General features: G+C 34.4%; 1 protein-coding gene across 1 annotated transcript in view; it reads left to right on the plus strand.

Moving 5' to 3' along the window:
- dnah5l (dynein, axonemal, heavy chain 5 like) overlaps positions 1-12,629 on the plus strand; it is a 150,447-nt gene that overhangs the window by 73,289 nt on the left and 64,529 nt on the right. Inside the window, exons 53-55 of the mRNA XM_088643938.1 lie at positions 3,285-3,614; positions 6,930-7,136; positions 9,361-9,603. Coding sequence (XP_088500064.1) covers positions 3,285-3,614; positions 6,930-7,136; positions 9,361-9,603 — 780 coding nt within the window. The remainder of the gene's footprint in view (positions 1-3,284; positions 3,615-6,929; positions 7,137-9,360; positions 9,604-12,629) is intronic.

Raw genomic sequence — 12,629 nt, forward strand, 5'->3', positions numbered from 1 at the left:
CCATTGGGAACGATAAAGTAAAAAAGAACTGATTACTGGAGCAGCAAATATCTAAAGCAGATACCTTGTGATGTGACTTACATAACAACATTTGCCTCAATATTCTGTCGGAAAGGAATCAATCTGTTTTATTGTTACTGAAGAAATAATCTAAAATCTCAAAACTAATTAAAAATAAAATACATGAGCAGTTCCAGACTTCAATACCCTGCAAAGTATATCAAATAGTAGCCTACAGGCTATGCAGGTTTAAATCCAGTCTAGTTTCCTCTTCTTTTGTGCACATGGGTCCCTATTAAAATGGGCAAGTTTACACTGGTGTCAGATAAGGTCAATGGGGCAGATATGGAAGTCTTAGCAAGCCACACCATAATAGCCATTGCTGAACTCTGTTATTCTTTCCTGCCTGAGTGACTGACTGTTGATAACATAAGAAAGATTTCAAACAAGAGGAGCCCATTTGGCCCATAGGCCTGTTTTGTGAGTTAGTAGCCAAAAGATTCAATTATCTCTTCCAGCTGTTTCTTGTACGAAACCAGGAAATCTGCTTCAACAACATGGCTGGGCAGCTTGTTCCATATTTCCACTGTCCTTTGGGTGAAAAAGTGCTTCCTATTCTCAGTTTTAAATGCACTTCCACATTATGTTCCACAATGAGTTGCCACTTGTGGCCTCGGTTTCATGTTTCAGTGTTTCGAAGAAATCTGCTGGGTTGAGTTTGTTAATGCCTTGTGAGGATGTTTAATACTTGTAATCTTCTCTGTCCAAGACTAAATACAGTAGGCTCAGTTTGTAAAGATTGTCGGTGTAGGGCATTCCTTTAAGCCATGATTGATTCTTTAGTGTCTCTGTACTTAGGACATGCAGTATTTCTAATGCCATGTTTGAATTTGATGTGAATTATTTCAATCAGTTTCTCTGACAAATCGATTATTTCAACCAAAAATATGGATTCATATGGATCAGAACAAAGGTTTTTCTCATAACAGTACACCTCATAAACTAAACAGTATAACATTATTTTTTTGCTAGCATGTACAAATGTCCAAAATCTATAATTACCAAAATCAGTCATTTTCATTTAATCTGGTTTTGATAAAATACTTGATCTTAACAATTCACATAATTGCTCTTTTCACTTCATTATTAGGATGCACAAGGAAATTGAGTTTATCAAGTACGATTTAAAGATGTGAAGAATACATAATTGAGAAGTGTAATTCAAAGAAATATAATGAACATATCCAAAATAATTGTATTATTTCATTTCTTTTTTGTAGATTTATTCTAAAATAGTTAAAATTAGTTGATTGAAATAGCCTACTCATAATTTACAGCCTACTCATAATTTTTGTTTCTGCATAGAAAAAAGAAAAGCAAATGCCCAGAAGCTATTTAATTTTATTTATTGTGGCTCTGCTGCAAAGTCTGTTGAGAGACTAGGAAATGTAGACATAAATGTAAAATTTCTTGAAGCAATTCCAGATCTAATACAGACAGCTGTGCTACTGAAAGGTTATGCCCCCATTTTGGTAGTTATCTTTTCTCAGGAGGCTATTTTAGAAACAAAACAAAAAGTTAACTTAGTAAACACCAGATATATCTCTGGAGCCCTAACATTTCAGGACCTTAAAATTCACAGACCTGTTTATCCTGCTTATCATCTGTTTTTAAAAATGTTGTCAGCATTTTTTTACCCTACAGATGCATTAAGTACAGTGCTTTATTTTTATTTTTATTTTTGATTTTTTAATTTATCTCCCAAAAAAAACCTCTTGGAGATGTGCTCAGCGCAACTTGTCTGGTTTATTATTTTGATGTGACAGAACTAAACATTTTATTTAGCAAACAAATGCAGTTTTTTATATGCACACCTTTCTGGAGAAGCTAAATGTAAGACATGTGCTAAAAGCATTTTTTTATTTCTTTCTTCTTTCCTTTTTATTTTCCCCCTTAATTCTTAATAATTAACATCTGCTTGTTCTTTTGCACCTCTCACACTGATGCAATCAGATAATATCTTGCAAATACTATTTTGAAAAATGACTTATCATTAGTCTCACTGGCATGGGCATCTGTAAGCACTGTGAGAACAGTTCACTCTCCTTTGTATAATGAAGAATGATGTGCTACCTACAGTAAGATCCATGATGTTCTAAGTTAAGACCAAAAACTAAGACACTTGGAACATGCTACAGGTGGATTTAAGCTAAAAATACATGAGGAAAATTGGTTTAAATCATGTAGATTCCATGTGCCATCTAGCCCTGTTAGAACATTTTTAAAAAAACAGTCAAGCAGTAGTAGATCAGAATGGTAGAGGTATTTTTTTTACCAAGAAAAGGCTTTTAACATTGACAGATACCATATGAAGCTGCACCACAGTTGTAAATGTGGTATCCAGCTGTTTGGGCAGGTTTTCACTTACAGGGAAGCAGTTGGAAAAATGAAATATAAAATGCTATTTTCTTCAAAGAAGAACAAGGTAGAAGAAGCAGTGTGTGATTATTTACAAAATGAATGCAAGATGTCAGACTTCTCTGTGATATGGTAGTTAGTACTGCTGCCGAATAGCTCCAGGGTTCAGGGTTCAGTTTCAACCTCAGTCTTTATCACTGTGGTGTTTACATGTTTAAAATCAGAAATGCCAACAACAAGAATAGATAATTCGACCATTTATGCTCACCCTGCGGTCTATATAAGTTTAAGCAATTATTATTATTATTGTTATTTGAGCTCACCTGTTTCTCTACCTCTGCAGTCACATGAACAGTACTGGTTGTACTGGGAACAAATTCCTGATGCAATTGAGAATAACTAATCAAATCCACACCGCATGTGCTGGGGAGGTGGGAGAAAAGGGGAGCTTGTAAAGACCCATTCAAATATACTGAATATACATTCTCCCATACTGTGTTCTCCCCGTTTTTCGTTTGACAGATGCCCTGGTGTCCTCCCATTTCCCAGAGAAAGACTAGCTAGGATTTATTAGGCATTTTAAATTGATCCCCTCTCCACTGTCCTCTAATAGACTGGGATCCCATCCAGAGAGAGCAGTCACTTGTCCCACCCCGTGACCTCTGCTCCCCATAGTGAACTCACCAGGCTTAACAGTAAATGGATATACAGTATAACCTTCAGACCCTACATAATGAAGAACCTTCACAATGAAGGTTAGACATAAAGAATAATTTTGATGTAGTGCAGTGCCTATATGTATACTTCCCCTTGTCTATCATGTTTGACAGTCAAGATGGAGCTCATATTGTCTGGTCTTTTGACAGATCACTAATGAAATTGTCCGTCAGCTGATGGAACAAAGGGGCTTCTATAACCTGGACAAGCCCGGAGAGTTCACCAATGTGGTCGACATCCAGTTTGCAGCGGCCATGATTCACCCTGGAGGGGGGCGGAATGACATCCCCCAGCGTCTGAAACGACAGTTCACCGTCTACAACTGCACGCTGCCCTCCAACTCCTCCATCGACAAGATCTTCCGCACTGTGGCTGAGGGCTACTTCTGTGAGCAGAGGGGATTCCCTGCTGATGTCTGCACTCTGGCCGGTTCTCTGGTGCCCACTACTCGTAGGGTGTGGCAGGCTACTAAAACTAAGGTAACACTGGAAGGAAATCATGTCCGAGCTAAAGCCACTTGTTATTTGGTCCTACACCAGTTTGTGTGCTCTCAGACCAGAATCAGTGACTGATTTGTAACCGTTGTTTGTAACATTGTTACTTTTTTAATAAGGTCAACATAAAAGGTGACATCAAATTATAACATTCAACACCAAAGCTAAAAATTCAATAAAATGGCATCTCAGCTACCCAGAATACCGGTGCTTAAATCAAGAAATACAATAACATATGTAAATAGATGTACTGTAGGTACTGTACATGTAAAATCATGAAATATTAGATACATGTGCAAACAATGTATATTAAGTGAAATTCAATGGAAGTAGGTGCTGTATATTAATTATGGTCTAGCCATTATATCAACTTACTCTTCTCACATCATATAAGTAACTCAGAGGGTGTAGGCAGGGAATCGGTTGCCAAAAAGCCTGGATGCTAAGCCAAGGTGGAGACTCACACCGTTTAATTCAAATTCGTTTCATTATAAAAAGTTCTTTGTTCTTTTTCTATTTTTTTATACAGTTTTAATTAAGTTTTAAAAGTCACATTTATACTTTTTTTTCCCATTTGTTTTAACAGTGCCAGAAAATAAAAGTATCCCTTTTCTTATGTAATTTGAGTGACACAGCGACAAAACATTTGGGTGATATTGAAACTACTGATATGCTTGGATAACCTGGCCGAAAATAATTAAACTAAGTTAGTTCCTTATTAGCATTTTGTCATTCACTTTAATTGATTCTTTATTTCACTTATGCGACTGTATGCTATATTGTATGTGTGTATCGGTAAAATGTTACATAATTTCTTTTCATCACTGTAGATTGCTAATACCCACTCAAGTGGGTCATCATTAAAAAAAATAAAAACTACCGCTCCCCTCATAGTTAAGCAGTTAAGCAGTTCTTTAGCATGGAGGATTAGATTCACCATAAAATCACCATCATGGCCAGTTTGTGAAAAGTTAAATTACATATCTCATTTTTATGATATACATACCTTCAAATGGTTACTTGCGCCACTTTGAATTTACTCTTATTTTGAGGTTTAAAATGTTCTCAAAGGAAAATTTAATTAGTTTACAAAAAAATATTGTGCCCTTTTTTTCTGGATTTTATATCAGCAGGGTTTTCATACCAGAATTGCCTTCTGTGATAATTAGGTCTGTAATAGTAAAAAAATGCTAATATGTTTCCTAACTGCATTTGCAGAGTGTGACTGTAAATTTGTGTTTTTTTCTAAATTTGTTCTGACCTTGAATTAATTAAAAAGAAGGTACATTTTGGCTGTGGAAAGTCTTCAAACAGTATCATGTTCCAAGGCCATAGAGAAGATAAATGTACAGTATATTAAATTCTTTAGCCTCTTACAAAATTACCTCCTCACACAACTCTAAGAGGGACCCTAAAGAAGCTCTTGAATCACAGAGTACTTTCTGCAGAAGGCAAAGCTACACTTCTGTGTCAAGGGTATTGCCAACACCACCCTCAGGCAGTTAAAAAATGTGACAAAATAAATTGAACTCAATATAGTGAAATTCATTTCATGTTTTATTTCCTATTTCGAATTGTGGTTTTAGCACTTAACCTTGGACTGAAGTACCTTTTTATACCAGGTATTAACAGTGATAGAAATTAATGGAAATACAGTATGCATACACAGTAGATATTCTTTTGCCAAAGTAAAAATATATACTGTACAGTATATATTACAGTAATATTGTGCACCTGAACTAATTTGGGCTTGTGATATCATAGGAGGTTAATACTTGTGATCAACATAATTTAGTTTTCAGTTTTTCTTTGTGTTTTTTGCTAGCATTTACATTTTCACTCATTAAAGTGTTTAGTTTGTGCACTCACATTGGTATTAAAAATCTTCACTTTAAAAATGTGTATGCAAAAGTAATTGTTTTGTAAATTCTTGCAAACGTATTCCATCGCTGCCAAGATTTCATTTCACACTGTATTATTGCACAATTATATTTTTCCCAATGAACTTCTTTGTTAAAGAATGTAATGATCAAATTGAACATTAATATATATGATTGTGATTGAATGTCAATAAAACCAGCAAAGATCTTATACAAAAATAAATTTACTAATAGTACTGTATAAGCATTTAGCCACCTAAGACAGTATTTGGTGGAAGCATTTTTTGCTGCAATTACTGCTGTCAGTATTTATGAATAGCACATTGCACAGTAGGATGGTGTAATTGTATCCATTCTTTCTGGCAATTTTTTTCAGTTCTGACAAGTTCCTGGGGGATAGTTGATCGACTGCAATCACCTAGCCTCGCTATAAATTTTCTATCAGATTCAAGTTGTGACTTTGACTGGGCAGCTCAAGGACATTCACTATCCTCTTGTCTGACCAGTTTAGTTTTGCTTTGCCCTTGTGCATCAGGTCATTTTCAACCAAGTTTTAGATTTTTGGTTGATTCAAGCAGGTGTTTCTTTGGGATTTGCCTGTACTTTGGACCATCCATTTTCCCATCAATCCTAAATAAGCTTCCTAGTTTTTTTTCCTAAAGAACTTACCTAATCTAGATAGTATCTTGTTGGTATGATGAGCTTCACTAAAACTGAAGGAGTAGTTACATTTCTCCTCATCTGTGCATCTGTTCCAATTTATTTCTGATTTCTTTCAAAAACACTTCCGTCTTCATGGTTAGTTTGACATATCACTGTGTGTCTTGTGGCGTGAATTCTTAGGAAATTTACAGAGGCAGATGCATTTAATCTGAAGTCCAGTAAAGCAACGTTAATTACAGACAGTGAAGATTACAGTAATTTTGTTATCATTCAAACTATTATTTTGCACCTGAACTGATTTGGGTTTGCTGTAGCAAAGCAGCTAAAATGCCTGCAACTGAGAATCTTCCCATTTTCTTTTCAAATCTATTTTATTTACAAACTATCAGCTTTTTCCTTATGTCAGTATGGTTTAGATTGTGTAGAATCTAGATATAAAGTCCCATTTAAAAATATCATGACCGCAAGCTCATACAGCGACAAACTGTGTATTTACTGTATAAGTAAATGTGGAGTGTTTCAAAACATGTAACGTTTCTTCAACATGTAAACGTTTCAGTAAGTATTAAAATTCAGACCATTATATATCTCCTGTCTACTTAGATCACCAATCGCTTATCTTTATTAAAATGTACTCAATGTATCTCCACAATTTTCAATTAGAACTGAGAACTTATTTCTATATGTAGTGTGCATATAACAGTCTTATAAAGGTATTAAGGCATTATTCTGAAGACTGTATTTTTCTGTGCTTCAGATGCTGCCAACGCCTGCTAAATTCCACTACATCTTCAACCTCCGAGATCTGAGCAGGATCTGGCAGGGCATCCTTGCAGTCACCTCTGAGGTCTGCCAGAAAGAAGAGATACTGGTTGCTCTATTCCAACATGAGTGCACTCGTGTTATTGCGGATAGGTTCACCAACCCGAAGGACAAAGAATGGTTTGAGCAAACCATGGACAAGGTAAGTGCTGTGTCTACTGTATGCATGCCTCGATTATGTATCTCTACTTTTTTAGACTTGGTAGTCCAATTTTTATTTTTAAATTTCTTACTTTATTGACAAAAATGTAATTATTCCAATATTCTATTCTTGCCTGAAAGTTTGGATCTATTCTGAAATGGTTTAAAAAGTTTTTTTTGTGTGAGTCTTAGACAAAAATGTATTACAGTACATCTACAGTATAAGCAACACTACAGAAACAAATCTAAGGGCAAAAAAAAGCAAGAAAAGCTGCAATTACAAGCAAATGAAACTGCATTATTAATAGAAGACATATTGAAATGTTTAACAAATCTATAAGGTGCCATAGCTACAAGTGAGCCATGTAGAAATGTACAATACATACAGTAATTCGTTTAAAATTAATTAATAATTTGTTTTGCCAAGAAATAAACAGTTAATTGATTTTCATGTCACAAAATGTGTATTTCCTTCATAAAAGGAGTATGCATAGAAAAGATGCAATGTTGACTTTAAAATATATTTGACACACTACATGATTAAAATTCATTTTGTGCACAAAATAAAACATAAATAAATACAATTCTGTTATACTTTCATGGATAAAATGTGATGTGTCTGTTTTTAATTTTGTAGGACAATGTGCTTTTAGTAATGAATGTCACATACAAAAATCATCTTGTACAAAAATTATTCTTTTTATAAAGTCTTTGGTAGCCATTTTAACCCTAACTTTAGATAGACCCTAATTTTTATACTACTCTCATGTTTTCAGTTTTGTTTTTTCCTTAAGGAACCATAGGCAGCATGATGAAATATCAGATACATTTTGTTCACATCCCAGGTGGGAATATTTGATCCTGAGATTCTATTGCATACTGACCTATGTAGGAGGATAGTTTGATGTTTTTTTAGATCTTTCTGTTCCCCTTTATTTTATGTGGAGCAGCAAGACAAACATCCATCTTGTGAATAAGATTATCAATCTCTTCCTGCCTGTACATAGTAATTTCTAGCATTAGGAACTAGTGGTTCCCCTGCTATTGTATCAAGTTACAGATATCTGAAAAAGTAAATGTTGCCAAATGTGCTGTCAGACTTGAGTGACAGATGGTTACGATTGTGTCTTCATGGAACTTTTGCCTTTGGGGCTGAAGAAAATGCCCAAGAGCTCAATAAAAAACCCAAATACACTCAGGTATATTACAAGCCTTCAAGATCAAGGTCTTTGATGCAGCCAGCGGTAAAAATCTTAAAGAATCCAAATTAAAGTCAAGTGGACCTTCAGGTCCCTCATAACTTTGAAATGTGTGTCAGAAAAAAAGCTGTTTGATATATGACACTATTAAGCTGTTCTCCCACAGTCAGGGAGGTATCACATTAACAGAAAATGAATCTGAATTTTTTAAATTTATGACTGTATAAGGAACAGTATTTTGGCTAACTTTCGCATTGTAGTGCTGTGCTGTGTTTCCTTCACTCAGTGTGCCTGTTTTAATTGACTGAGCTTGACAGCTTTAACAGAGCATTCTGCAAAATACTATAAATATACTATACTGTACATACAAGTACATGGACTATACTATACACTCCACATATTCACAATACACACTACACATACAAAGAACAAAGTTGTCTTGTATTGTGATACAGTATATATTAATTCAAGGAATGTGGCTGAAAACAAAACAGTAAAGAAATTAGCTATTTAAGAAAAAGAGCAATGTTTTGTTATTTCCTGAAATTGTGAATGAAGATCAATGCAGTCATCAGAGTAGTATAATTGGGTCTACCTAGGGTTACTGTTAAAATGTTTACCAAAGTTTTAATGAAAAGAACCTCATTAATTTCTTCCAAATGGCCAAATTAAGTCCGTTTCAATGTCTTTATGAAAACAATTAGGAAATTGTGATAAAGGGTTTTGTGCAGTAGTACATAGTCTAATAACTAATGTCACTACCAGGTAATAACTAAAAAATAAAAATGTAACTAAAAACTTCTATTAAAACATTAACTCTACTTGGACAAGAAAGTAATTTATGTTATTTATCAACATCTGGTTTCAGTGATTCTCTAACCCCAACCTTAGCTTGGTAGATATGAATGCTGAAAGTAGTTACAGCTTCAGAAACAGTATATAGAATTCATTTTGCTCCATTGCTAACCATCAAATCTGTTTGAGTAAAAATGTAAGGCATGTTTCTGTATATGCCTTGTTGTGTAGATAGCCATTGAGGACCATGGAGCACCTCTCATAGAGAAGACACCCAAAGAAGCCTATTTTGTTGACTTCTTGAGAGATGCCCCTGAGGCTACAGGGGATGAGCCTGAAGATGCAGACCTGGAGGCTCCAAAGATCTATGAACCCATCCCTTCTTTTGAGGCTCTGTGTGAGCGCCTGGAGATGTTCATTCAGCAGTATAATGAGGCTGTTCGGGGGAATGCAATGGATTTAGTGTTCTTCAAGGTAACAGTCTTTCATTTTGTTTACTTGTTTTTCTCTATATGCCATAATATTTTGAGGCAGAGCATAAATTACAATCCATATACAGTATTTACAATAATCATGCCTGGGAAGAGTTTACACAGGAAAGGTCCATTGACAACAGCAGTACTTGACTGGCTGAAGGCATTACAGTAGCTCATTTCTGATAAAGAAAATGAAAAACATTAATGTTCATAGCAGCAGTTGGACGTTTATTTAAACAAAATGCTCAGTGGTAGAGTGTGCTGTGCCGAAATCAAGTCCCCGCAATAGGCTGGCTATTTATCATAAAGATTTGCTGAAGTATCTTTGTGGCATTATTACTGAAGACCAAATTCTTCACAGCAAGAGTTAGGTAATCACCACATGGTTTTCTGGCACTCTTTTTTACATGCAACTGTCAAACATAAGAGGGTCAAAATTGCTTGAAAGGTAATAAAGACAACTGAAGAAATAAGTAGCTATATGGAACCCTTTTAGTATCAAACTCAAAAGCCAAAGGAAGCACCTTAAAGATGTTTCCCCGATACGCTGAGGTTTACTTTGTCAATGGAAGCACCTGGGTAGAGTAATCATTCCTCAAGTCAGCCACAGAGATAAATAACCCATCTTCACCAAAGAAATATAATGAAGTACACCAGCTAAAAGGGCTCCATTAATCCACAATTGTGAAAGTGCTTGTAATTTGATTGAATCAAGCTGATGCCCACAGTAGAAAATGCCAACACATAGAAAATATTCTGGCTCAACATCTGTGCCAAATGTATGTTGACACAACATTTGTTGTTTTTTTTCTTATTTTTATGGAATCCTGTGAAGGTGATAATATGGGTTTGGAGTTTGAGAAGCTTTCTCAGAGGTTTTTTTCTGGCTACAAACTGTCCAGTGTCTTGAATCTAGGGGGTATTTACCTTACCCTATCTTCTATGATACATTTCAAAACATCTATTAGAAAATATAATGAATCACCATAAGCAAATTATAAGTTCTGAGTGTACCCCTTTCTGGTTTTCAAATTTCTGTCTGGGGAAGTAAATTTATTATACATATTTACCTTGGCTACCTGGCAGTGTCCAGGAAATAAATATTTTTTGCAAAGAAAGCACTCAAATAATCACAGAACTTACTAATGTGTTTGATAAGAATAAACTTCACCATTGCTATTAATTATTTGTCACACACATACTGTATAAAAACCTTTCACTTGTTATGAGTTAATGCCTAGAGGACATTGTGAACTGCCTATGAATCAAATTGAAAATCAGCTGCAAGCAGATGTATTGCTAGTACACTGGTATTCATTAAATGACATCTCTACATATTATTATCACAATTATTACTATAATCTCAATTTTAACAGAAACACTTATTCAGGGTGACTTTCTTTTTGTACCTGCACTTACTGCAAAACTTTATATACTTTATATACTGTACAAAGTATATAAAGTTTTGCAGTAAGTGCAGGTACAAAAAGAAACATCAGTTAGGTTTTAATTCTGGGGGGACTCTTGAGGAATGAATAACTGCTTGTAAATACACAGCACTTAAGGCATCCCTTTAATACTTAAGAATCTTGTGAATATGAAGAATATGAATACCTCCCATTTTTCATTTTAAATACACTTCCCCCTACAGTACTTTACATTAGTATAATTTAGGTCATGTTTCATTAATAATGTAGATGTTAGTAGATTTCACTTTGACAATATCTTTTTCTTTTCAGGAATAAATTTATTTTGTAGCGTTGACAGTGTTTTGCCTTGCAATTTTCATAAAATAGTCTTCTTCTAACTTGACTAGATTTCTCACTAGACCAGACCCAGGATCATTGGTTTAAATCAGAATAATAGTGGACCTAAAACAGAGCCCTGTGGTACTCCGCTCATTACAGTACATACAGTACACTCCAATTTTAACATTTTCTCCTTATCTTATAATTATTTTCTATCTATTGGCAAGTTCTGAAACTCAATGAATTCATTTCCTTAACTGTCTACTACGTACAATTTGACATTTAAACTTTTGTGAGAAATTGGCTGACCTTAAGTAAAAAAAAAATTATGACTAACAAAAATTGTTTGATTTTTTTACCTACTGCATATAACAAATCTGCTAAACCTGAACAGATTAGGTTAATCTTACTTTAGATATCATTCACGCTGCAGTCACAAAAGCTATTATTGTAATATTTGGAAGCTATTAAATTAGAGTTTCTGTGCATAATGTAATATTGTCATTAAGCATTTGAAATGAAACTAGGATATAAATTACTAAAGAAATCCTTCATGGATTCTTTTCCAGCATTTAAAAATATATATATCTTGGTAATTTATGATGCCTTCCAGAGACAGAGCATGATTGGCAGTGTCTTTAAGAAATCAAAATGCAACAGTTCTGCTTTGTTACCCAGTTTTGTGTTGATGTCAGTAGTAACAGACTAAATCTTGCAGAATAAATATTGGCTTCTGAAGGAGGCTATTCATATATTAAAGACTTCATGTTATACGAATACTAGTGTTGATCTGCCTCAAGCTGTTTGGTGCTTTTGTTCTTTTAATATAGGGAAGTTAATCCAAATTATCAATCATGCCTTTAAAATGGTAATAGGAAAAAATGATAAAGATCATTTTCCCACTATCAATCATGCCTTTAAAATGGTAATAGGAAAAAATGACAAATATGATTTTTCCAGATAAAATGTATCATTACAGTGCATGTTTTAAGTGAAAAGTCATTGACAGTTTCAAGAGTTATTTGTATTTTTTATTGAGAGTGGTGCACAATGAATTTTTATGTACATTTAGAACTATATAGAAGACTTTTTTCACCTACAATGTTATATTTGATGCATTTATAGACATGCAGCTGTGTCAGGCTAATTTGAAATACACATTTTATTCCTTTGTAAAATACTTTTACTGGCATATGAATATACAGGTTCTAAAGATTTGCTGGAACCTTGTTTGCATTATTATGGAAGAGTAATGTCATGGGTGCAGTTGCTGAAT

This window comes from Lepisosteus platostomus, chromosome 8 (genome assembly GCF_059453375.1).
Source record: "Lepisosteus platostomus isolate fLepPlt1 chromosome 8, fLepPlt1.hap1, whole genome shotgun sequence".
NCBI lineage: Eukaryota > Metazoa > Chordata > Actinopteri > Semionotiformes > Lepisosteidae > Lepisosteus > Lepisosteus platostomus.